The 27,500-nt window shown below is 37.7% G+C and overlaps 1 protein-coding gene across 2 annotated transcripts in view; it reads left to right on the top strand.

Moving 5' to 3' along the window:
• The window catches only part of KNDC1 (kinase non-catalytic C-lobe domain containing 1), a 1,471,539-nt gene that overhangs the window by 207,057 nt on the left and 1,236,982 nt on the right, over positions 1-27,500 (top strand). For both annotated transcript variants that reach the window (XM_044056877.1, XM_044056878.1), the window contains exon 3: positions 19,598-19,656. In XM_044056877.1, the coding sequence (XP_043912812.1) occupies positions 19,598-19,656 (59 nt within the window). The remainder of the gene's footprint in view (positions 1-19,597; positions 19,657-27,500) is intronic.

A 27,500-nucleotide genomic window follows, 5' to 3' on the forward strand; every position in this document is an offset into this window, starting at 1 on the left:
CACACATTTAGGCCAACAGCAGCGCAGACAGAGGCTAAAGGTTAAAGGTGTTTTGTTCGACATCAGCAACAAATACAGTGCCAGCTTGGTAAAATAAGTTGATGCACTGAAGTTCATCTACATGCAAGTCTCCATGGACAAGGTTCCTTACCATGTCCTGGCCAGATACAGGTCACCCTCTATGATCCACGAAGCTCGCAACTCTTACTTAGATCTACTAGAAGCACTCGCCATCTAACCAAATACCATATTCTCTGGCTGATAGCCTAGTACCTACCATATTCTTGGGACGATTTACTCCTTTTTCAACTGGGGAACATACACTGCCTCTAACTCACTGGTGCAATGTTTCCTGGACTTTGTTGGCACAGACACCCTTGGCCAGATAGTGCCCACTCCAAGCACAGGATCAAACATACTGGACCCAGTATCCACCAAAATGGGAAAGTATTACACCCTACCCTATGCTATGTCCTTTATTAAACATTTATTTTTTGACATTTGTTAACCAGGTTGGTCCAGCTGGGCTTATGACCTATTTTCAGTGGAGACCCCAGGAGAAAAGCTCCAAAAAACACAACTAAACCTGTAACAGTTGGGAACTATATTAAAGCAAATTGCATCATATTAAGCAATAGTTTGTCAAAATCCATAGCTCTCCCAAACACCAAAAACACAGCTACCCATACAGACGTATTTATAGTAACACTCTATGCAAAACATGTAAATGGCTTCACTGAGGCTGCTGTACCTACCAGAAGTAATCACAAATCTAACATCAAAAACAACCACTGACACAACCCTTACCTTAACAGACTATATAACAAAAGAAAGAGTCATGGCCAAAATCAGAGCCCTCAGCTCTCGTTAAGAGAAGAGATCTCCGTTTCAACTAAACAAAAAAATTAAGAAGTCTAATAAAGTCCAACAAGGTGAATTATGAAGTCAGGATAGCCATCCAGGCTAAGGGCAATCGTAAAACCTTCAACTATGGCAGAAACCATAAGGGTAACACTCAGTGTGCAGGACTGGTTTTAAATGTCAGAATCTTCACTGAACAGGGTAACATAATTATTATACTTGCTGATAAACTTGGTTCTAACTTCACCCTACACTACCCCCTGTAAAATCCCTTCTAGTATATTCCCTAAATATCAAGAGGGAGCAGGTCCTGGTGGCACTCGTTAAGGCCAAAAACACTGACAATATCCCACTTGCCTCCTAAATAGCCTATAACATGACCTAACAGGGCTGGCTGAGAAACTATTCAACTACAGCCTAAAAATTTCATGCCAGGTGAATGGAGGCCCACAACTGTCATCCGTCTTCATAAGGGTGGACTATCAACTGACCCCAGGAACTACAGATCCATCAGTCTGACACGCCTGATATGCAAAGCTATAGAATTTATTTATTTTTATTTTACATTTGTTGACCGGGATAGTCCGACTGGATGCATATCCATTTTCAGCAGAGGTACGTGGAGAAAAGCTCAAAGTTAAACAGAAACAACAAAATGTTACAAATATAGTCAAACATTACATAAGCAAACAAGAATAAACATGTACCACAGGTTAGAGTTAATTCCTGGTGAAAGTTAGGGGTAAATTAAACCGCAAGCTGATTCTTCTAGAATGTGTAAACTCTATTAGCCAGGCTTGATACAGTGACATAGCCTGTTTAGTGCCATATGTTGTTTGAGTCTAGTTTTAAATTGACTTAGGGAGGGAGAGTAAAGTAATAGCTGGAAGTGAGTTCCAGGATCTGCCTTTAGAGTTTGCAAAGAGTCACCAGCTGCGTTGTTAATTTTGCTTGTCTGAATTAGTAGTCTGTTAGAGGATTGAATCAGTCATGGATTGTTATAGGGGGTGATAAGACTTAAGTGCAGGAGCATTATCCAGATTATTAAGGATTTTATAAGTCATGATCAGTTGGTTATACTGGATTAGACTGGGTAGTTCAAGCCACCCAACCTGGTTAAGATTGATGCTATGGTGTGTCCTAAAAGGCAGCCCAGTGGCAAACCTGGTAATATGGTTGTAGCAGGTTGAGAGTTTTAAGTACAGTCTTGTTTAGATTAGAGTAGAGGGAATGCATGCAGAAGTGTTGAAAGAAGGAGAGAGTGAGCTATGGCAATTTTGGCTGGAGGGGTTAGGAAGGCTTTTATTCTGTAAAGTGACCATAGCTTTTATTGATGGTTTTGATCAATTGGTTTACATGTAGGTCAAATTTTAGATTATAATGACACCTAATAGTTTTGTAGAGGGGTCAGGGGAGATTATTGTGCCATCATTAGCATTTATGGTAAAGGTAAAAGCAGTAGCCCTTTGTGTTGGAGAGAATAACAGCATTTTAGTTTTTTTGGGATTTAATATCAAATGACGTTCAGAAAGCCTTTTTTCTATAGTGTTAAAGGTGGACTGGGTAGCTGACCATTAGTCTGTTGGGAGATGTGGCCGAGCAGATCAGGGTAGAGTTGTCAGCGTATTGGATACAGCTGACTTTTTGGATGACAGTATACAGGTCATAATGAAGATGGAAAGCAGCAGGGGCCTTAGTACAGAGCCTTGTGGTACTCCAAGGGTGTTGGGTAGTAGGTTATAGAGGTTTGTTCTGCCAAAGAACAGCCTGTTGTCTCCCATTCAGGCAGGATGTAAACCATTGAAGGGCCTTAGTATCTAGACAGAATGTTTGCAGGGTGTGTATTAGAAGTTGGTGGTCAACCATGTCGAATGCCTTGGAAAGATCCAAGAAGAGGGCAGAGGATATGTGATGATTGTTGCGATTATGGTGTTGGTGAAAGCTAGTAGGGCTGAAGTAGTGCTGTGGTGCGGATGGAAGCAGTGTTTGGTATCTGCCATGAGGTGATTCTGGATTAGGTGGTGCTCGAGTTGTGTCTGAATACATTTTTCCATAATCTTTGCAAGTGGAGAGAGTATGGCTATTGGTCTATAATTAGAGAATTCTGTAGAGCTGCCTCCTTTATGAAGTGGGATTACATAGGATATTTTCCAGATGGTGGGAATTCTAGCTTCTGCTATGGTTCGATTAATTAGTATTGATACCGGGTAGGCAGTAGCATTAGCTGATTTTTGAAGGTACTCTGCAGGGAGTTGATCATCAGAGTGTGGTGGGTTTTAATTTTTTGATCAAGGTATGGATAAGTGACGTGGACACTGGTTGGAAGCTGAATGAGAGTAGGTTCCTAGGGGTGGTACTGTCAGGGCAAAGGGAGCTACGAGGTAATTGGCTAGCTAGGCCTTGGACTGTCTCAGTAAAGAATCGGTTAAAACTATCAAATATCCTCAGGGAGTTTATTAATAGTAGCAGCCGGGATAGGGGTAGAAGTTTGTCCAGGATTTAGTAGATTATTCAAACCTGGCTAAAACTTATGAGGGTTGTTTTGATTTATTGTCTATAAATTACAGTAGTATTGTTTTTTGTCTTTTAAAATGGATTTTTTACTTTCCTTTCTAGATTGCCTGTATTTCATTTGATCTTGGGGGGTCTTTAGTAGTACCTCATAAAGCCCATCTTTTGTTTCTATGGGTAATTTTGAGTCGACTCTAGAAAGCCATGGTGCAACTTTTGCTTTTGTTCTCTTTAAATGAGCAGGTGCATGCAAATCGTATCTCAAGAAATTTGTTTTTCAAGTATTCAACTGCTTCCTCTAAGGGGAGGTGTTTGAGTGGACCAGTTACATGAGTTGAGTTCCTGTTGGAATTTGGCAGGGTCAAAATCTTTTTTGTTTCTAACTATTCTGAGTAAGGGTTGTTTGGGATTAATGGCTTTGTGCTTAATTATGTAAATGAGAAGGTGATCGCTTAGGTCATCTGGGAAGGGTGCCAGTGATGTACAGTTGGGGGTGACTATTTGAGTACCCAGTTGAGTGTGCTTTCTTTTTGGTTTGGTTTACCTAACCTGCTAGGGGTGGATATGATTTGTGTAAATGCATGCAGGTTAAAATGGGTAGTTGGGGATTCTAAGGAACAGGTGCCCCAGTCTGTTAAAATCTCCGAGTAGTCTGATTTCTTGGGGATAATGACATGATAGCCAATGCAAGGCATCTTCAAGTGTAGCTATATTGTTACCTGGAGGAATATACATGCAGATTAATTAATGCATTTACTTTTGTTAAGTTGCAATCTAGTGGCAAGAATTTTGGAGTTATTAATTTGAGGTGGTTCTGTTACATCTATGGTCACATTCAACTCAGATTTGTAGAGTATAGCTACCCCACCCCCCTTCCTGAAAACAAGATCCAGCCTGTGTGTTATACCCAGGTGGTAACACTTCATTATTTGTAGCCTTTGGTTTTAACCCGGTTTCAGATAGACAGAGAATCTCAGGGGAGTGAACAGCCAGGAGTGCATGCAGTTCATGTACCTTGCTATTAATGCCTCTAATATTGAGATGACAGGCTAGTAGAGAGTTAGTTGGTCTATTGAGTGTAGGTTTGTGATAAGCGTCAGGAATTTATTTATAAGTTTGCAGTAGTGTTTGGATCTAGGGCTAAGGTGCCAGGGGTTGGTGTGTTGATAGAGTAAACAAGATGTTGAGCAGTACCTGGTATTATAAGTATGGTTTTAAGGTGGGATGATTTACAGCTGGGGAGATAGTATGGCCCTTTGGGACTTGAATTCCTGTGAATAATTGGTCAACAATGACATTAGCAAACTACAGACACTGGAACCATCCCAGTTTGGCTTTAAGGGAAGGTCTTGCCTACTCTACCTGGTAGACTTCTTCAAAAGGGGTCACCAGGGCTATGGATGAAGGGAAAATGGTGCATGCCACCTAGCCAAGGCATTAGATACAATACTCCACTCTGTTATTAATAAACCTTAGAAATAGGCATAAATCCCTACATTACTTGCTAGCTTGCTCACTGGTTCACAGCTAGGATCCAAGAAGTTAGGATTGGTGAGATCACCTTCCCCAAGAGAATGGTTACAAGGGGAGTACCCCAGGGATCTGTGATGGCCCCACTCCTTTTTGGCATCTGAACACTAATGCCAAAGGCCTCTGGCTCACCAAGTTCACAAATGGCTGTAAATCGGGAGCTGTTATAAATGGACGCTCTTCTAGAATGCTGATGTGGGGCAAAGGCAAACAAATGACTAGTGCTAAAGCTAGTGCCCTTTGGAAAATCATCTGCACTAGTTTATTATTCCATCAGTAAAACACTGAAGATATAAGCTGGTAGTTAGGGATATGGAAAAATTATGTAGATGGTAATCTGCCCTTTGATCAACATGCAACCAAGATGGTAAGAAAATCATTCTATATCACCCAACTCCTAAGCAAAGGTATGTCATCCAGGTTCAGGAAGCTTTATAGTTCCTCTCTACTCAGTCCTTATCAGCCCCATCATTGAGTATAATGCCCCTTTTGGCATGTACCTAACCAGGCACTTGCAACAGTTGGAACACCTTCAAAGGTTCCATATCAGGAGAATCCAGGGTACGAATACCCTGTCCTACATAGTTTTCCTTAAGGCTCTAGCTCTGTAATCAGTTTCCTACAGGTTACTGAGTGGTGATCTATGCCTGGCATATGAGGCATCCGCAGATAAAGCTCCAATGGAGCTCTTGCACATCCGCAAAACAGTACCAGAAACACTAGATCCAAAAACCTGAATTTTGCCTTGGACTTAAATTGAATATGTTGGACAGATAGACCAATGTGTCTCAAGGGATTCATGCACTTTGGAATAAGCTCCCTATCCATGTGAAGCAGACTTCATTCCCGATTCTATCCCAATAAAACCTTGATCACTAGCTTTCATGTTTCTGACACTAAGTAAATTAATCCTCAGCTAAAATAACCCCCAGCATAATACTTTGCTACCCTCTTACTGACATACCCCACCATATAGGCATCCAAGGTGTACTAAGTGACAAAACTAAGTTGGATTGCATGGCTAGGTATATAAAGACCATGGTGGCCATTAGTCTAGTATAAACCTATGAACCTAAGAGATGTATATATGCTGCTGTTTGTCTGATGGTGTTCACAAAGTGCATTACTGGATTTCAAAGCCAGTAAAACCTTTAATCTTCTGAAATGCTCTTTCTCCCTCTCTTTTTTTTTTTTTTTTTTTTTTTTTGTAATTGGTAGTACACGGGTCATGAAGTTCTATGCATTACAAAGAATTATGATTAGAGTTCTAATCATAATTCTGTTTCCTCCATATGGATACAATAATTCAGCCGTTGAGCATCACTGCTGAGGTGAATTTATTGACATCTGTGTATCAAACGTGCAATAAGATGGATATGATCGGAGCCCCAAACTTAATCTTTAACAATAATAATAATCTCTTTTGCTCTGTCATAGCCTTACTGTGTACACACTCATGCTATTTGTATATATAAACGAAATCATAATATGATTGCTTGAGCTAAAAAAATATCTTATGGTGATACTCATCTGGAACAAGTCCCCTTGTCAGTGAAAAAAAATCCTTCTGCTCCTAAGTAGTTTGTATAGGGCAAGGAATTCCCTTACTGCAACACCTGTATAGAAGCATGCTACCTGTGAGCCACTTTGGTTCATAGGTGTATACTACATCATCACTTAGGTACATTACTACGAGCTTGCTAATGCAGTTTACAGTACTTGCTCCCTATAAATCTCTAAGCTAAGCCTGGTGAATTTATGGATTGCCATTCACTCATCCAGGTAGTATTTAAAGGAAATTACGGAGACATTTTGATATGGAACGGGTGCTTATTCTTTAGGTATGGGGTACTTTGAGAGTAATATTTATCCTTCCAATAGGTTGTGGTAAAAGTTTCAACAAGTGTTGGCTTTGAAATGTGCTTTTTGAACTTGATATGTGGTAAATAGAGGGTTGATGATGTGGATTAATTGGAGTGAGGGAAGAACACTGAGTATTACTATGATACTTGATATAGTTAAAAAGGCTTTGATGTCACCTTTGGATAAAATGGCAATATTTAGTTAATAGTTGACTTTGCAGATGTTTGATTTAGGGTCACTTCTACCATAGTGCTTGGGTGTAGTTCTTAAATCCTGCAGCTTTTTTTTCCTTTTACTGTAATGTTTGTACTTTGGTACCACCACTGGGCTGTTGAACTTGTCATTGCATGTCTGGCAGATGGACACAAATGCCTCAATGCAGCAGTTTAGGTAGGAGGTGGTATAAGCGGCTGCACTTCATGTGGGGGGGTCTTTGGTGGGCAGACAGTTTTTGAGTTTCGTTACACCATCCAAGAATAGTGGAAGATTGGCCAATGAGAAATCTCTGAAGACAGTGCAACCAGAGGATGCCTTGGAAAGATTCATTATGTAAAATGTCAGCAAAATCTGATGTGAGCAGTGATGAGATGACTATGGGTATAGAGCATGTGTGAGCAGTGATGAGATGACTGTGGCTATAGAGCATGTGAGCAGTGATGAGATGACTGCGGCTATAGAGCATGTTGTTGCCATACGTGTAAGAATATAGTTAGGTAGACTTGAGACCCCAGCAGAGTAGAGTATGATCTGGTCTACAGAGCTAATGTTATGGGGACTTAATCTTACGTGGTTAGACTGTTTGTTTTTATTGGTTTCCCATATTTGTCAGCTTGGCTGTTTTCACTTTTCCATTGGTCTTCAGAATTAGCTTTACCATTTGTCCAGGATTCTATGTGCATATTTTTTTTCATAGGTGATTACTAGGCTAAATGCTCAAGAGCCCTTACAAGCCTAGCCATTATTACTCAGATTTACCCCAATTATCAATACCTAGGGGTTAGAGGATGACTTAGGTTTGTGCTTATGACTTTGGGTATTTTACACACGGACCCTGTGTATAAGGGGTCAGGTTAGCACCCCAAGAGTGAAGTTACAATTCTCCATCTCTTGATCCAAATTGCATTTAAAGATGGTCAGGAAAGGGCTCTACTTCATTGGAATAGGTAGTCTGTTCCAGAGAAGGGGTAATCTCTGAGAGACGCATCTCTCCCTCCAGCATCTTTTGTTCATGTCTCAGACAGGTTTAGATCTTTGGATAAGGTAAACTTGTGCTGTTCATTTTCCAAATGTGTAACAGTTCCATCAGGACTGGATTTGAAAATGTCTTGTATGTTAGCTATAGATCACCCCTCAATAGTTTTTAGGAGACAGAGTAAAGGGATAAAACTTTTAGGTGATCCGCACAAGACATGTTATTTACACGCTGTATTTTTTGTGAGGAACCTCTGAGGCTACTCTAGTTACAAGTTGCCCGGTCAGGTACATGCAAAAAGGTACATTGTACTTGATTATTGGTCTAATGAGGGCCAAGTATAGAGGGACTATAACCTCCTTCGATTTGGATAACATACTTGTATGTTATGCCACATAGAAGGTCTTCCTTAACTACTATGGGCACACGCTGGTCAAACTTCAGGTTGCTGTCAGTGTTTTTACCTAGATCTCTCACCACTGTGTCCACTCTTAATGGTGTGATGTTAATGTTTTAATGTGCAGGTGTATTTGACTTCTCAAAGGGTATAATTATACAGTTTTCACATTTAGTTTTAGTCCATGGCTCTGGCACCAATTATTTGTCTAAGTCAGACCTTTCTGAAGGAAATCTATGCCTTTTGGGGATTCAGTGATTGCTCCCATCTTGCAGTCATCAGCAAACTTGGTCAGGCAAAGGTCAACTGCATTACCCTTGACTTCAGGGAAGTACGTTCTGAACATGAGTGGTCCCAGTGCAAAGAACCCCTAGTAACTGGCCACTTCGCTGGATCTGAATTCTCCAACTCTAACAGCATGTGCCCTGTCTGTGAGCGAATCGGCTATCAATCTGGTGATGTAAGGATTTATGTCCAGTTTTGTGAGGTTATCTACAATACTCAAATGGAAAATTGTGTCAAATGCCTTAGCAAGGTCAAGGTGGGTAGTATGCATGGTTTTACCCTCATTCACAGCATTGGTGACTTTCTCAAAGAAGTCCACCAGATTCAGCATGCATGACCGACCCTTGAAGTGAAACTGGGCTGTGTCCAATGTTTAGAGATTTCCTCTTTATGGGGTCCGTGATTACTCTTTCCATGACGTTGCATATGAGACAAGTCAGATTTATGGATCTGTAATTTTCTGGGTCTGGTGATGGTCCCTCTTTATGCAGATGGATGATCATTGCTGTCTACCACTCCCCGACAACGAAGCCTATATGGAGGCTGTGGTTAAATAGAGATCCTAGTAGTCTTGATAGGTTGTGTTTCAGGCTATTTACAAGACATCTTGGGATATTATCAGGACACATCAAAGCCATGTTGTCAGCTTTACGGAGCACAGTGATGACCTGTTCTCTTGTGATAACTGCTGGAGGAGTGGTTGAGGGTATTTCCTAGGGGTAAGTGGAAGTAATGGGGGGGGTGAAATTCAAGCTGAATTTACTGACCAGCAGATTTTCTGTATCTTCTTACTTTGGTATATAGGGGGTGTCTTCTACATCTAACTCTGCACATTAGTAGGTGTTGCCCTTAAGATTGTGGACTTATTTTTCAAAAGTTGCCCCCCGATGAGACCTATTGTCACTGGTAACAGATGGGTGACTAGAGCCATTTCTAAGTATTTAGAACAGCGTAAACCACTGAAATGTAGTCCTAGTTATATAAAAGATGATAAATTTATTTATGAGCCTGAATATATGGTTTCTAAATTATTGCAAAAAAGATGTTACCTTAGTTAAAATGGACATCAAATCACTATTTACAGTTGTACCAAACAACTATGGTATTCAAACAGTAAGAAGAATATCTATGTGCGCGCAGTGGTTATTCATGTATTATATTAGAAACATTGTACTTGATGAATAATTTATTTATGTTCATCATTGAATTCTACCATCAGAAGTTAGCCACTGGGGTACTCATAGTAACCCGAAACACTTTCGTCAATTTGGTGTTGGCTATATGGGAAGATAATGTTTTGATAAGAGTGGATTTAACATTAATTATAAGAACAATAATGTAGCTTTCTTTCAAAAGATTTGTTGACATTTTCTTTGTATGGCCTGGGACAACAGATTAATTAGAAGCTTATATACAATTACTTCGATAGTACTGATTTTCTTGTTTTTGATAAGAAATATTCACATGAAGGTATTGATGTTTAGATACTAGTATCTCTAGTCATGATATGAACCTGGATACAATGATCTTCAAAAAAGATGTTCGGGCTACTTGTTATCTGCTACTAGTATCCCTCTTCAAGACATCTCTGAAACAGCACCTCTCATCTTGGCTGTGCTCATGTGCTAACACCTCATATAACATGACTTCAACCATCACCACTATTCTCACCTCCACTCTACTACTCTGGCATCCTCCTTTCACATCTACCCATCTTTTTACTTACTCCACCTCCCCATCCTGTCCACTTTCCTCTTCTACTGACCCTCATTGTCCTGCCATTGATCCTTCTCGTCTACTTCCTTCTCTTCCTAACCCTTATAGACGTACCATTGAAACAGGTGAGACATTCAGGTACTCCCGCAGCCTACCTTAATATCATACCACTACTTATATCTGCATCAGTATCCGCCAACTTTGCTGATTCCTACAACAGGACTCGTATAGCCTATCGCTCGGCTATTGCACCTCCTAAACATGTGAAAATTGTAAGTACCTATTCTCTAATTCCTATATCTACTTTGAACCCACTACAGGAAGTGTCCTATATACATTTTACTAGCTGAAAACTACTCGTATGGAATGTTCTCATCTATATACGCTGTATTGCTTGTATAATATCTTTGATTTGAGAATGATTACTTTATGTACTGTTTTTTTCAGCAATTGTATAAGCTACCAATAATATGTACTAAATGTCTGTTAATGTAAATTCTGTATTGTATGTGAAATTTCTTATATGTGGAGCTTTTCTCCCTGGGACTCCACTGAAAATGGGCACTTCTGGCCCACCTGGACCATCCCGATAAACAAATGTAAATCAATAAATCTTCACTCGGAAAACATGCATCCCCCACATGTATTTAACAGTGTTGTATAAAGCCAGTTTCTTAGGGTAAACAGGTTAAACACTTCTGAAGAAATATTCTACCAACATGAAGATGTCATGTGACTTAAAGTTAATCAGATATAATGTAAGTATACTTACACAAAATAAATGTGAAGTGAAAATTATGTGGCCATCTATATATGTTGATAGTGAAGGCTATAATATGAGTAATATGAATACATGCAAGACTGGATATATTATGAACTTTAACAACTATACATGAAGTATTAAACAGATTATAGACAAGAATTGGGCAATACTTAAATCCTGTCCTGATATTAAGAACATTGTTGGTGATAAACCTACCTTTACTTTTAAGAGAAAGAAATTTGTACTAACTTCTATATAAAGAATTAAAAGGAAAGATACTAGTCTAAGAATACATAAACAAATGGTACTAAGCCTTGCTTCAATTGCAGTTTCTGTAACAGTATAAATACGGAGACTGTATTTTACCACCCTATTACAAAAAAAGTTTGAATTTAAAGTCTATGTTACATGTTCAACAGAAAATATTGTCTATTTAGCCACCTGTGTCTCCTGTAGCTGTTTTTATATCGGTAAAACTAATCAGAAATTACAGGAGCGCATAAACTCACATTTATCAGAGATACGCAGATGTATAGAAATGAACACACTATATAAACCTATTGCTTCAAAAGGTAATGCACATAGATTTAAATTTAGAGTCATTCAAGTTCTACAGTTAGGTATGCCTGGGGGTGATGTACTTAGCACAGAAGTTGTAGAGTACAGATGGATAAACTTCTTGAGCAGATTTCTCCCCTGGTTTGAACTGGCATATCAGTATCAAACCCATACTTAAGAATAGACATTGTGTCATTTAATTTTAGTATATCCTTTTATATTTGAATATTTAGACTCTGATATTTCACAATATCTATTTAATATATCCATCCTGGGCTGTATATTGCAGTTATTTTAGTATTTGTAATTTTATAATGACTTGCTTTTTTAAATATTTGCAACTGCTAATTGATTTGTTTTGATTGGCTGGTTACTGTTTTTAAGGAATGTGATTTCTTTATCTGTTTATGCATTGAAAAAGAGCTTTGCTTGTGTTTGATTAAAGTAATTTACACTGTGTGATACGATGTGTTCCTAGTGTTCTCCTCACTTAATTAATGTGAGGTAGTTAGCCTTAGAAAAATTCTTAAAGATTCTGTGATTAGATGAGGTTCTAGCTTTATATTTATTTCAAAGGAGACCACTTTGTGAAACAATCTAACCAGTGTGGAAATTGCTCTTGGGAGGTGCAGTGTCCCCCCATGTTTGTGAGTACCAGGTCTAAGGTATTTGTACACCAAGTGGAGATACAGATGAACTGTTCAGGGCATTTGCATTGACAAAAGTCTGGAAATCTTTGAGCCTGCATGTTAGTGGCCATATAAGCTTCCCAGTTAATGGAGGGTTAGTTGAAATCAGCCATGAGTATGAGTTGGGCTGAATGGTAAAAGATTCTAGTACATTAAGGTATGAGGTATGGTTTTCCTGGGTCATGGGGGCTCCTTTAGCCAGCAAGGATATGGTAAGGGATTTTACCTGTGATAAGTTGGACATGGAGTAGCTCAACATTTCATCTTGTTTGACCAGTCTTGAGGTTTATATGCAGATAAATACAGCTCCACCTGTTGTACTTTCATGTGCTTTGGGTAGTCTGAATGTATGGAAGGCATTATAGCCTTGCACTGCTGGGGTGCTTTCAATGGCTTTCAGCCATGCTTTGGCAACTGCACAGATGGTTAGTCTTTTCTAGGGGGAGGATTGTAGTTTTTTCTTTATACTCCTATCATCATGCAGTAATATCTTTAGCTGATCATGAATAGATTTTGCTGCATATGAATGTCTGTCTGACAATGCCTAAAAAAGGCAATATATAGGGGTTGATGATTTGTCCAGTATCTGAAAGCCTAGTGGTGACAGGTGCAGACCATATCTGGCAAAGTAGCATGGCCTGTCAATCTTGTTCACCCAAGCTGACAAATAATGGACACCCTTGGACTGTCTGTAGTAACTAAGCCAATTATTAAAGTCAATTTTATGTTAGTATTGTGGCATCATCCTTGGACAAGATAGAATGATGCTCAGTGCTAGGCTCATACCAGCCTGCAATGCATATTCTGAGAGCTCAATCATCCCTCTCTTCAAATAGTCTAAGGAGGTACATCTCAGGTCATTTACATCCATGTGGACTATGAATCATACTGGAACTTGTGGTTTAGTCTTCAGAGTGTTTGTGTAATCTGGCAAATCCTGACCCCTGACAGGCAAGTAATTGTGACTTTCTCTTTATTCAGCCTGTTGAGAAGTGGCATCAGTGAAGCCCACAATGGAGTCTCCTATGACCAAAAAATACTGCGTCTGGGAAGCTTTTGAGGTTTGGGTAAGCTATGTGTGAACACCCCTGCATATGTGCGTCTATGTACCTGGTCCTTAGTATGGTGAATGGGTGTGTGTGTGTGTGTGTGTGTGTGTGTGTGTGTGTGTGTGTGTGTGTGTGTGTGTCACTGACGATGTGTTTGACATTTTTTGTCTGTATGGAAGAGTCTTGATTCCAGTAACATTGTGTTATGACATCTCTCATATACTTTGCCTTGTGCTTGCACACATTCCATCAGTATACGCTAACTCTTCATTCGGATATACCATATAAAATGCTGTAACATAATCCTTGCACAGCCCTTATTGCAGTACTGTAGAAGAGTCCATTGTATTGTGTGTCCCTTATTGCATGTGTCTGTATTGTGCAAACACAACCTTTGTTTCTTAGTATATTTTGCTCCTTGTTTCTCGTTTGCCCATAACCGTTCTTTTCTTCCAGTAATCTTCTTTTCTTGATCTGCTAGCAAATTGACACGAGGTGTAACCCAAGGATATAATCTATTTCTTTATGTTCCTTTGAATGCATAGCCATTTCAGCTGGGATGTTTTGTGCACTGCCCTTGAAAGGCTATAGATCAACCACCCAATTATTGCACCACGTGCATTAAATCGTACCTCTGGAAATGCAATGCATCTATTTTTGGGTGTACTCCACGGATACCTTGGTGGCATGACTCGAGTACTGTCTATATATCTCTTTGGAAATGCCTGCCTAGGACTGCTGATAACATTGAAATGCCTATTACTGTGCAAAACGTTAAAAACAGGAAAGCACATGCAGGTTTCATCTTTCTGAGAATTAATTTTTAGCACTTGTGCATATGCAAAAAAATATTCTGCACAAGCTGCAGGTGTGGTAAGGTCACTATTAGCATTTAAACCAAAAAAATCTGATTGTGGAAAATGCTGCTGTCTGCGGATAAACATGCCATATTTGTAAATGTTGCATGTTCTGCTGTTATAACTGACCTATCTGCATATTTTTACTACTATGATTTTTTTATAACTTTATTTATATTGATGATTATAACTATTTAGGGACACATTGCACTTAAGAAGCAAATTAAGACAGTAGGATATTAGTTTACCACAGCTGCAAATGGTTACAATCCACAGAGACAGAAGTGCTATAATTTGATGTAATTATAGCTTTAACTAAAGAACTAAGAAGCTACCAGTGCATAAATAACTTTACGTGTTGTTAATTTCGGGTTGTCAGACTCTGTTTGTGTTCAGCTGCATTTTTTGTGGTATAAAGCTGTAACATTAAGTTATTCAGAATAACTTTAATGCTGACTGTAATTATTGCCAAGTGTCACTGTAGAAGACTTTTACTCTGATTCAGTTTAATACTGCAGGCTTCAATAAATTAATGCAGACCTTTTTTATTATCTTCAGTGCTGCATATAATTTTAGGCAAATACAGCCATTTACTTGCTTGATATCCTTGTCAAATATCAAAGACAGTACTAGCATATTTAAGTTAGTAGTTTTTCGACTGGAATACATCATGAACATTGTCATCTGCATGCTAATACCCGCTGTTGCTACTAGCACAGGGAATTTGAAATTGCACATATGTGTGTTTGTGTGTATATCACATGGTAATGGGGAAAAAGGAACACTCCTTAACCTCAGTAATCCACAATGTGAGCTGTTTCCAGGGCCTTTGGTTGATTAAAATGTATGTTGCCAAAAATGCATACTGCATTTCCAATTTGACTAACCTGTTTTGACAGGAGACTATACGTGTGTGTGTGTGTGTGTGTGTGTGTATTTCTTTAAATGCATTTCATATGTGTGATATATATTGTACTGCATTTATAAGTATGTATTAACCACCCTGTATTTGTACTATATGCATTAAAAAGCAAATGCATTGCATTTTTAGAAGTATGACAGATCCTGTTTAATGCATTAATTATTTAACTGTCAGGAATGTTGTATCCATTTTGTTTATTTGCTGCTAAGGTCAGTGTCCATATGCCCAAGTTACAGAAATACCATGTCCATTCTTGTGCCTAAGCCAGCACTATTTACATTACATATACTATGCCCACTGTTGTCGGTCAGCACTATATATATATATATATATATATATATATATATATATATATATATATACAGTCTAAACTAGCACTATTTGTTACATGCAGTATATCCACTGTTGTCTAAGCCAGCACTATTTACATTACATGCACCATGTCCACTGTTGTCTAAACCAGCACTATTTACATTGCATACACTATGTCTGCTCTTGTCCAAGACAGCACTATTTACATTATGCGCTCCATGTCTACTCATGTGTAAGCCAGCAGTATTTACATTACACCCACCATGTCCACCGTTGTGTCTAAGCCAGCACTACTTATGTTACAGGCACCTTGTCCACTGTTGTGTCTAAGCCAGCTATGTTTACATTACACAAACCTTGTCCACTGTTGCATCTAAGCCAGCATTATTTACATTACAAACACCATGGTTGTGAAAAAGCCAGCACTATTTAGATTACACTCATCATGTCCACTGTTGTGAAAAAGCCAGCAGTATTTGTGTCACCATGTCCACTAATACTTATTCTACCTGTGTGAATTCAGGTCATTTGTGTAAAGAGCAGCTTCTCATCACCTTCGTAGTATAGACCCACTGTTAGATTGTGATAAACTGACAGACAAATTTAAAGGGAGAACTGCTGCTATGGTAGTCGCTGTGCATCTGCGAGCACAGACTGCAAACTACATGCTGATGTATAAATGCAGAGTATGTTTCTGTTAAACAGAAATGGTCAGGAAAAGCTAATGGAATAAAGAGTGATTACTAGAGCAAAAGTAAACAAAGGGGTGAAGTGAAGGGTGCAAAGGCATCTGGTTATCATCTATAGCTACAAAAAAAACCCCACAAGAGCCCAAGTGTGGAATTATGTGAAACCTGAGAAGTTGTATACAGTAAGTAACAATGTGCCAACCTACACCAGTTCTATCAACATCAAAGTTTGATTAACGTAACTGTACTGTAATATGCATGTTATTATATTCAGCCCTGAGGACAGTTGACCTAGTAACTGTCCACTCGCATTATACCCTCAGTTCCCTAAGAAGATGAGTCTTAAAAGCAATCACAATGATATCATCACAAAACATAAACCAAGGGAATGTAATACATATGCAGCCTGATAGCAAGAATAGAAAGACAGGCCTCAAGGGATATAAAGCCATGCATTTGTTAGTGATATTCTCCATACTAGTACATCAGCAAGATGAAACACAGAAGAACTCGTATTGTAGGTGTCAGAAAATGCTTATCAGGAGAATATTGCACACATGCAGACTGAAAGTAAAGACTGTAAAAGCCGTACAAACTTCAGGAGGAATAGAACCTTCCACCCAGAGCACTGACGCACTACAAATAATTTCATGAGCATATACTGAGCCAGGAAAGCAGTTGAACTTTTCATATTTGCCTAGTCACAATGGCAGTCAGCCAAGTCTTTCCCCCAATGACAGTCATAAGTCATGACATCAGTTAAACTTCAGTATTTCTGTCCAAGCAGTGACATCTCTTCTTGGTTGCTCATTACCTTTGACGTGCTCTTTGTGACTCATCACTTACAATATGACCACAAAAAAAAAAAAGTTCTAAAAGTCCCTTTTGGCTTGTTTTATGATGTCTTCATTTATTTATTTTTTTACCAAATTAAAGGATGAAAATGGAAGAGAAGACCCTGTATGAAAAAGAGAAGCAAGCAGAGGGGAGAGAACAGAATGTGAGGAACTAAGGAATGAGCAGGATGGAGGTGGGGTAGGAGCATATACCTCTCAACTTCTTGGCTCAAGTATAAAAGTAAATTGTGTTTGAATGGCTCAAGGTTTGTAATGGTTTTACATATTACCTATACCAATCTGGTAACTGGTATAATTCTGTTTGGCATTATTGTGCATTCTCTACTGGATATGACATTTCAAATCCAGATTGGTGTACATATTTAATGACTTCAGTCCTTGATTTGTCAGAAATATTCACATTTAATGCTGAATACATGAAACAACTGGAGCCAGTTATGTCTACATTATTCGAATGTCTGGAAAGTGAGAAGTATGGGTGGGGGTCTTTTTTACAGGATAATCTCTTTTTTAGAAAACAAAATAGTTGGGGAAGTAAAGAAGTAGGAAAGAGTGAGATTTAAGTAGCAGAAAAAAACAAACATGACTGATGGGGATAACACGATGTGCAAGTAGGAACACAATGGTGAGGGAGACATCAGACAAACTAAGGGAAGACAACAGTGAAGGAAGGATTGTAAAAGAAGTCACCAAATTGAATCTGAAATAAAACCTAACCAAAGGTATAACCTTGCTTGCTTGGTGAAACACTAATAAAGTACTTTTGCCTCATTCATACAGAATAGAAGTTGTTCTAAACTTTTTGCTTCCAAATATAGCTTAAGTAGCAAGAGGCCCCTTAAAACTTTATTTCACAAAGCCGTATTGTGACTGCTGTGTCAGACTGCTGTCATTTAGAAATATTCTATTTGAAGCCATTTATTTGACATTCATTTTTGTTTATGCTTTGTGGGCTGGGGTAGGTCCCACTTTTTGTGGCCTTTTTTTTGGGAAGGCTTGATGTGGTGTTTGTACTACTAGTGGAACGTATCAGGGAACAACTTCTCTTTTTGATTGGTACTGTGGTTTCTTTCACATCCACCTGAGCTACCACTAACTTAAGCAGATGGAGCCACAGTTTAAGGCCTTATCCAAAAGATGACTCACTCAGGAGTGCAGCACCACCCTTGTTCTGCACTACAGTGTCAGCACTCTACCTACCTGGTGTCTGTATAGAACCCACAGCCTTGTGCAACAAAGGTGTTTGCCTGTTTTATTTTAGAATTGTATGCTCTTTGTTCTTACCCACTTCTGTTGACAGGATGCTCACACACACACACACACACACACACACACACACACACACACATATATATATATATATATATATATATATATATATATATATATATATATTTTTTTTTTTTTTTTTGCTATTGTGTAATATAATACTAGATAAATCATTTGATCCTAGAACCTACTTATTCTGTTGCTTAGTTAAAGGGCAAAGTATGGATATAGTTTTGATAAGGTGTCGCTGATTAGGCATGTCACATTGACTGCAGTTTTTTAGTTTCCAAAGTAGTTTATCTTCTGTACATGTAACGCAGACTGCACATCTAAGTACATTGTCAACTTAAATCAGACTTTAAGGTCATCATATTTATTTCATGTGTAGTAGTATTACTTACTTTTTTTGGAATTTTGGCTTCAGGATCGAATTAGTCCAGACTTATTCTTTAACCTTTCACCTTTGACCTTTGAGCAGGCAGAGAATTATAACTCTGGCAACCACTTGGATAAGACTATCAATTTCTGGAAGACCTTTTCTCTAAGTGGAGTAACATTCTTAACTGGGGTCGGAGTAACAGTCTTAATTGGGGTCGGGAGATGCTACTGCTCAAATGCAATGCACTTTTTACTGTGCAATAGCATGGAGTCTATGTAAAAGAAAGTATTTAAGGACATAAGGCATGTTAGTAGCACCAATATCTTTGCCGATTATTGATTTATTACTTATTTATTTTGAACTAGGACACAAAGGCCCATTTTCCAGGGCAATCTAATTAGAGAAAAAAATATATATACATTAATGCCACAAAACATATTCTCAGTCTTATGTCCAGACACAATGCAGGAGTTGTTTGTAATTTACATTAAGGCCTGGTTCCAAAAGACTTGTTCTCACTTATATTGCTGTAATGCTAGCTCATTTCATAAAACTTTCTGTATATAATTGACTTGCCCCATTGTAAGCCTACTGTATAGATAAGGCCTTACACAGGAGCAAGTCATGAACACTAAGATGGTCTTTTCAAATGAGGCCTCAAAATATTTTTCAACATGTGCTGAAACACCACAACTTAGTAAATTCAACAGAATTGAGTAAATCATTAAAGAAACTTGATCTTTCAGCATCATCTTCAATCAGGTAAGCAAAAACAGTTAAATGTCATTCTGCAAACTATTTTAGATGTGGATTTTTTTAGTTTTTTTACTGCACAATAACATATTTAAAACCTGTAAACTCCAGTAATGATGGAATGCTCTTGTCTATACTTATTCAGATGATCCGGAAGGTGCCTTTGTTCCACCCGAGTTTGATTTGACTGGTAACACATTTGAGGTAAGAACTGATTTTTAATTTATTCATTTTACACCATAAATGCTATTCTGAACTAAAATACTAAACATATTTAGAGTTCTTCAGCTTTTGAGCATTTCAACATGGCAAACCCTGAATGTATTAATATGTTGTGACTGTATGCATATATTAATTTCTGGAGAAAAAGAATCTGTATTTTTCTGTACTAAAACCTATAATTGCAATTTGTATGCGGTGTATATAGAAATGAGACAATCAATCATCATAATAAAAATATACTATTGAAATGTTTTCCAAGACCACAGTCGGTGGGATGTTATATAAAGTCACATATACATTTGTGTAGTAGATTCTGGGTACAGATTTTGGAGTACACCATAAAGTAATATATTTACTTCTAGGACAATATTATTATTACTCTGCAGTTGAGTATACCAACGATTGTTAGGTCAATTGTGCAAGTCATCAATATGTGGCTGCCTTGGGAAGGATTTGATAAAAATTAAAACATTCTAGTGAAAGACGCTTTTCTTTGGTTACAGTAAAACCAAAGATATATTTTCGTAACAAACTTGACTTCTCTCTAGCCTCGGCAAATGCCTTTAACAGAGTATAACTATACCAATTCCTCACTTTGTTTATATATTAAAACAGCATTAATAAAGCAATTAAGACCAACTCATTACAAGAGCCATTTCCAATTAAGCTCTCTGTTTAACCCATTAGGATACAGTGTGTAAAATTTTAAAAAGTGCTTCTTTGCAGTTTACTTTTTAAACACATACCTCTTTCACAATGCACTTTCTCCAAAGTAGTGCCTCCTAATTTACTCCCATCTCTGTTATGGTACATTTTAAAATGTAATCTTAATGGGCTTTCCACTTTTTAATTTCTAATATTTCTTAAATGTTCTAAAAATCTGACACAAAAACTTTGATTCCCTTATATAAAATAAATTGCATTCACATTTAAGTACATAAATAATTCCTTCCATCACACAGCCATAACTATCATTCAAATCAAACTTCTGTCCATTTATTTTATCAAAAGAACACACTGTATGACTACATATACTACAATGTCCAAAAGCTCTAAAACCTAAATTTGATATGTTTATTCAACCTTATTGCAGGAAAATTAAACTGGGCATACACCAACATATCTTTGATGATTTTCCCTCGTTTATATGACACCATAGGTCTTTGAGGTAATAATTCTCCCAAAAAGGGATGCTCTGTTAAATAATTCCAATGGGGCATAATTATTTTCACCAACCTTTCTGTATAAACACCATAAGTGATTACAAAAAATATTTTATCCACTGCTTTATTATTTTTATTCCTGTCTGGTCTGCCTTTATAGTCCACCAGTTTTTTAACTTGACTTCTTAGCAGCACATGTATATATAAAACATATGTCGCCATAGTCCCAATGTCATTTAAACACAATAGAAATTTAAACACACTATAGAATTATCTTCAAACCAATATAAAGAGTATTGAGGTGCCATTCAGAAAAAAATAGGAAGCAAAATGAAAAAACGGCTCCAGAAATGACCACCATGTCTAGTCTGTAAAACCACTTAATAGGAAGCTTGTGGTTTCTTTTGCCGTAGTCAGGCTTCCTATTAAATAATAAAGTGGTTTTACAGACTAGACACTGTGGTAGTTTTTGGACCCTTTATTCAGTTTGTTGCACAACAGAATTGTACTGTATTTTTGAAAATTAAGAAAGTAAATCCATTTCCTTTTAACTCCTGCCAATATCCCCAGAAAAAAATGCTGATAGTATACATGCTCAGTTTGTATCCAGAAAGTTATAATGTGTTCCTTAATTTTAAGATGGTCTTCCCTATAAAATGAGTACACACACACATTTTACTATTTTATTGATTTTAAAGTGGCCTTACTAATACTTTGAGGATCATGGTTACATAGGAATCAAAGGTATTTACTAATATTAAACAATTTGACCTAAATATAATAATCCACAAACAACAATGTCCTTTTAAGTGTTCTATAGTACAATATTATAATGCTCACAGAATTGGGGACTGATTTCATTTATTTCAATGTAGCAAATGTGATGAGAATTTAATATGAAAATAATCTGTATGTTTTATGATAAAGGAGGTTTAGTCAACTTTTATATCAATTGAGAAGAAAGAAATACAAGAGAATAAGGCATTATTTCTGGCTCTGATGTGATGTTCTGTGTTACCCTTATCTTCATGCTTGTATATCTGTAATTAATTGCACTGTAAGTATAGAATGTAATTGTATGTGATTAATGTTATACTGCATTTTTGATTGTGTGTATAAATTGGAGCTTTTCACCTTGGGCCTATACTGAAAAAGGGCATCTGCCCAGTCAGACTAACCTAGTCAACAAATGTCAAAATAAATAAAATGAAACTAGAAAGCTGTGATACACCTGAATTAAAAAACTGAAGGGGAAAAAAGAGAACTTATTTTCATGTAGGCAGGTTTTATGCCTTTTCATGCAGAACTACCACAATTCTGTAAATTCATTCATCCAGAACCTCTTTTTCCAATATTTACACTTTGGATTGGGGTATCACTTCAGCAGTGACAATCATCTAGAGCCAAGGTTTACAGCACCGGGTGGTTAGCTCTGCTACAGTTCTTCTTACACACACACACACACACACACACACACACACACACACACACACACACACACACACACACACACACACACACACACACACACACACTTATGGCTAATTCCAGTCCACCTACGTCATCTCTTTGGAATGTGGGAGGAGACCAGAGCACCTGGAGGAAACCCATGTGAACACAGGGAGAACATACAGACTCCACATAGAAGGCACCGCAGCCTAGAATCAAACCAGGGAACCTCTTGCTGTGAGGCGGCAATGCTAGATCCTGCACCACTGTGCCACCATATTACAATTCTATAAATAATACTGTAAAAAGCAATTCTGCAGAATTTAAAACTTAATTTCTTTTGCATTGTCCAGCGCCACAATCCCAACCCCCCCCCCTGTTTTTTTGCACAATTTGATTAGTAAAGTAAAAAATTGATGTGACAACTTTGATGTGGTGGGTAAAGTGAAAAGTGCAATAATTGTGCCTCCTTAGAATCCCACTCTTGAACTGGAGGTTCACAACAAAAGCATTACAAGCACGATTTGAAACACTTTATGCTGAAGTCAAAGAATTCCATTTGGAAATAATATAAATGAAAGTACTTTCTTTAAAATAGCTATTAAAACATTTTATATCATTTTTCACAAATGCATGGATATACTTCTACTAGAGTTTTAGTTCTGCAAACTCAGGGACTATGACTTTATGCATGATGAGAATTAGGGGGGCATCCCCAACACACTGAGTAGAATTAGGGGGGGGGCATCCCCAACACACTGAGTAGAATGAATGGTGGATTATAGGCAACCTGCGTTACACAATAAACATGTCAAATCCACCACTAAGAGAAAGAAGTTGTATATTATGGAGCTCATTGGATATAATTGTTAGAAGTGTTGCTTGTTTCAATTCCATTTTCTTCTGTGCATTCTGAACAGTTTAACTGACAGCTGATTCAATAAAATCTACATATATTCTTTGTGTATGATAAGGATGGTTATTGAAAAAGTATGTTTTTCATAATACTTTTATTAAAAGGTTAGTGTGACCTTGACTTTTGTAGACTGTAGTTAGGGCACAAACGGACATTACTGTAGATAGGCAGATATAGAATCATTGTTCAGATCATATTTATGGGTTAACTGCTCTAATATTAAAGATGACTGTGCACCCATTACATAATCCTATTCACCCATTACACTGATGATGTTACTTAATAAAAGTTGGTACATCCTAGAAGCACCAAATTTGTCTAACAGGGTTGGAGTAGACATTTGTAGGACTGAGAGTATTAGTTTCATATAGATGGCAATGGATTCCCATATACATGTGATATACAAGTGATTCTACACTTCTTACTTTATCTACAGACATAGAAGCTAGGGAGACAGTAAAACAGGAGATGTAATGTGGCCACATTTGGACTTGTACAGAAATTCTAGGACAATAAAGAATTGAAATAAAAATTTCAGAAGAAAGTCCCAAAAAAACTGTCTTTTTTTAATGCTTGGAATGGAAAGCAAGGGTCAGGGATGGAAATATAATAAAAAAGTCACTGTTGGGTGAATGGGTAAAGGGTTTATAGCCTGCAGGAGACAGAATACAGAGAAAGGGGCTTGAGGCAGTCTGGGTCGGACATGTTACTTGCACCCTGTATTCATTTTGTGAGGAACCTCTGTTGTTCCAGTTTGATGTGCCTTGTTAGGTGCATACCAAAGGGAGCATTGTACTCACTGACATTGGCTTTGACATTACAGAAGCAAATGCCAAAAAGGAGCCATCCCAATACCGATCCTTAAAGGACTCTGCTTGCCAATGGCCTCTTTGTAGAGGTAAACTCCCCAGTTCTAACTTCCTGGGTCCTGTCTGTGACCCAGCTGGCTATCTGCTGGGTGACAAGGGTTTGCACCTAACCTCCTGAGTTTTCCACACTGTCAGAGTGTTGTATTCTACTAATATGCCTTGGCCAGGTCAAGGTAGGCAATATGAACTATTTTTGCCCTCCTCCATTACTTTGGTGACCGTCTCAAAGAAGTCCACCAGGTTGAGTAGGTATGACCTCTCCTTGACAAAATCAAATCAGGTTGTTTCCTGTGTCTGGAGGCTTTGTATGTCATGATTGATCATTCCCATGATAATTCAGTAGTATCTGGGCTAGGCTATTTCTAAGCTGACTCCCTTACAGATGAGCAGGTTTATGCTACCATGTTTTAAGCCCACTTTATTGGGCAAGTGATTGTCAGCTTCAAAAAGGAAAGATCTGATAACATCCTCGGGAGGTAGGCCAAATCTGATACTTGATGCATCAAATCTTTGGACATTAATATTTTCTCTCTCTCGAAGTGGGAGAGATGCAGCTGGGCAGAATTTTTTTATCAGTTGAGGAGCCTTAATAAACTTTTGCTAGCATGCCAGTGACGTTTATAGGGAAAGAAATACCTTTTGCAGTTTGAATAGATAATTGCATCTTTAAAGTTTGAATACTTTGCTACTGTCCACCTTTAAAATAATTAGTAGATTACCAATTTAATGGACATAATCATTAAGTCTAATAATTACACCATTGCGATCAAATAAAAGAGACTTTCGTTATTTTTGGCATAGCACCTTCAATAATGTTCTTCTGAGGCATGAGTCCGTTTTAAATAAAGAAAGCCTGTTTTGTTTGACTCCGGTGTTGTAATTATTGGTCATTTTATTTTGTGTATTTGGAGTCATAAGTACCTTGAAAAGGGATTTTTTGTGATAACCATTAAGTTCAGTTTACAGTGACTCTGTTTTATGTTGTCCTACGGTTCCTTGAACTGAATAATGCCTGCTTCTGTAAATACCAAATTACTCAGAGGATTTTATTGATTTATTGTTCATGTGATTATTTTGTGATCTATAGGACTATTGCTAATGGGAGCCTCCCTGTGCGATAGCTGAGATCATAATCAGATTTTACTTTCATGAAGATGAACAGTCACTGGATTGCATAATATCTGGATGTGGGAGATGGTATTAGAACAGTCTCAGTTTTGTAAATTTAGCAATGTGAGATTTAACTTCAGAACAGGAAACTGGTGATCAAATCACATTAGTAAGGTGTTGGTTAAAGTTATCAGTATTATGTTTTGTTTTTTCATATTGTGCCAGCTAATCCTCACTTTAGTGTCTCTTTACCTTAGTACTTTTAATTTCCTACAGACAGTGTCGGAGGCATGTAGTTTACTTGCTGCAAGGATTTTATGCAGCTCTGGAGGCAAAGCATAAGAATGCAGATGAATTCTTTGTAAGGCTTTCAAATATGACTTGTTTAAAAGCCACTGGGCCATTAACTGATCTGATTAAATGTACATTTTGTATGAGCACCCTAAAAATATTTTAGTAAATATCAGTAATGCAGTCATGATAATGGAGCAACTTCTTAGTCTATTTTAAACTAAATGTTACCAGTGATTTTAGTGTATAAGATAAAAACATTTCAATGTGTTGTAACAAATGACTGAGTATATTCAGATGAGCTCTGAACTTGCAAAAATTATTGCATTTAGTGTTTCAAACCTGCAACCAAAGGTTTAAGCTCTGAAGAAGTATTTTTTCTTATGATTTTTGGCATTGTAAAGGTTTGCTCTGCTTTGCGATTCCGATCTGTGTCATGTTCTTTTAATTTTTGGTTATGTGAGCATTTGATAAGACTGTGTACGTCCTTATGTTATAACCATCAGCTTTACCTAACATCAGGTGCCAATTACTTTGACTGCACAGCAATTTGTCTTTTATACAACAGTGAAAAGGGTACATTAGCTGTTACATATAAAGGCGTCTCTTCATTAGCAGTTAGACCTGACCCATTTCTGTTGCCTTTCTGCCTTGAATCTCTTTAATTACCACGGTGATATCCTCACACACACACACACACACACACACACACACACACACACACACACACACACACACACACACACACACACACATTATATATGTATAAAGAGACAGGGAGACACAGATTGATCTAACCCACTAGCTGGTTTTGAGCCTTACTTTTCCAAGGGTACAATGTTCTATTTCATGTCAGTTTTATCATCTGAGTAAATATTTCTCTGCTGTTGGTAAGACCAGCCTGGGCAATGTCCCAGTCCTATATCCTTCCTCAAGTTGTATGGTTTTCCAGAATGACATTGAGGGCTTCTGAACATCATTTTCAACAGCTTTTCAAATGCTTCCGACAACCATACCTTCTCTTTTACAACTGCTATAGCTGTTACTTTCCTGGTCTTTTAGTACCTTTCAGTCATATCTGGAGCCCATCTGCTTAGCAATAAACAGAATGTTTCTTCATGTCTTGATTTCTTCTGCTAGTAGAGTATCCACAACAGTTATTTGTATGAAGACGATTGCAAATACCAAGCACCGTTAGACAACTGATCCTTGCTGCTTTATTGCATTCAGTAGGGTCCATTCAGACTCTCCATGCTCAAGTCAGTACATGTGAAAAACGACATGTGGATATTCCCAGGTCAACCTCACCACATATTTAAGGTTCTCAGGTTTGTCCATTTGCTGATAACATCTGAGTGGCCAAACTCACCACCGAGTGGTGATCATTCAACAGGTTAATATGTCTCTTAACTGTAATGTCCAGAACATACGGCCTTAGATTATCACACAAGTACAGCACTTTAGAATGTGTTTTTTAAATTTGAATAATCTTTACTGAAACTCAAAACACCCACAGAAGTTCAAACAATATTTAGCACAGAAACGTCAATCTACTGAAGTCAGTCTACCATAGTCTTAAGAGAGTTATATTGCATCATATGTGCTATAGAAAAGATGATTCAGTATTTAATTATAGATCTAGTAACCATTCTAATCTCCTTTGGTGTGAGTATTTAAAGTTACACAAAATGCATCAGCAATATGTTTCTATTTTCAAAAATGAATGCCAAGAAAGTCACTGCTAATGATCTACTCCAAAAATACACCATATATGACAGGTGAAATTCCTTGGCAAAGTCCTTGGAGCCACAGAGCAGCATCCTCTTATTGTGATTAATCTGTTTCAGACTCCTCGCATGCAATATCCATAACCATTTTGGGGCAACTGAGTTACAAGTGCATATCATGTGAAGATAGTCAACACCGAATAACTTACAACTCTGCTATTTATTAAAAGTGCTTATGCTTCTTGTAAATAGATGGTCTACGGTAAACGCCCAATGGTGTTTTAATCAGGAAAGTGAGAAG

This window comes from Protopterus annectens, chromosome 14.part0 (genome assembly GCF_019279795.1).
Source record: "Protopterus annectens isolate FY-2018-M chromosome 14.part0, PAN1.0, whole genome shotgun sequence".
Taxonomy (NCBI): Eukaryota; Metazoa; Chordata; order Ceratodontiformes; family Protopteridae; genus Protopterus; species Protopterus annectens.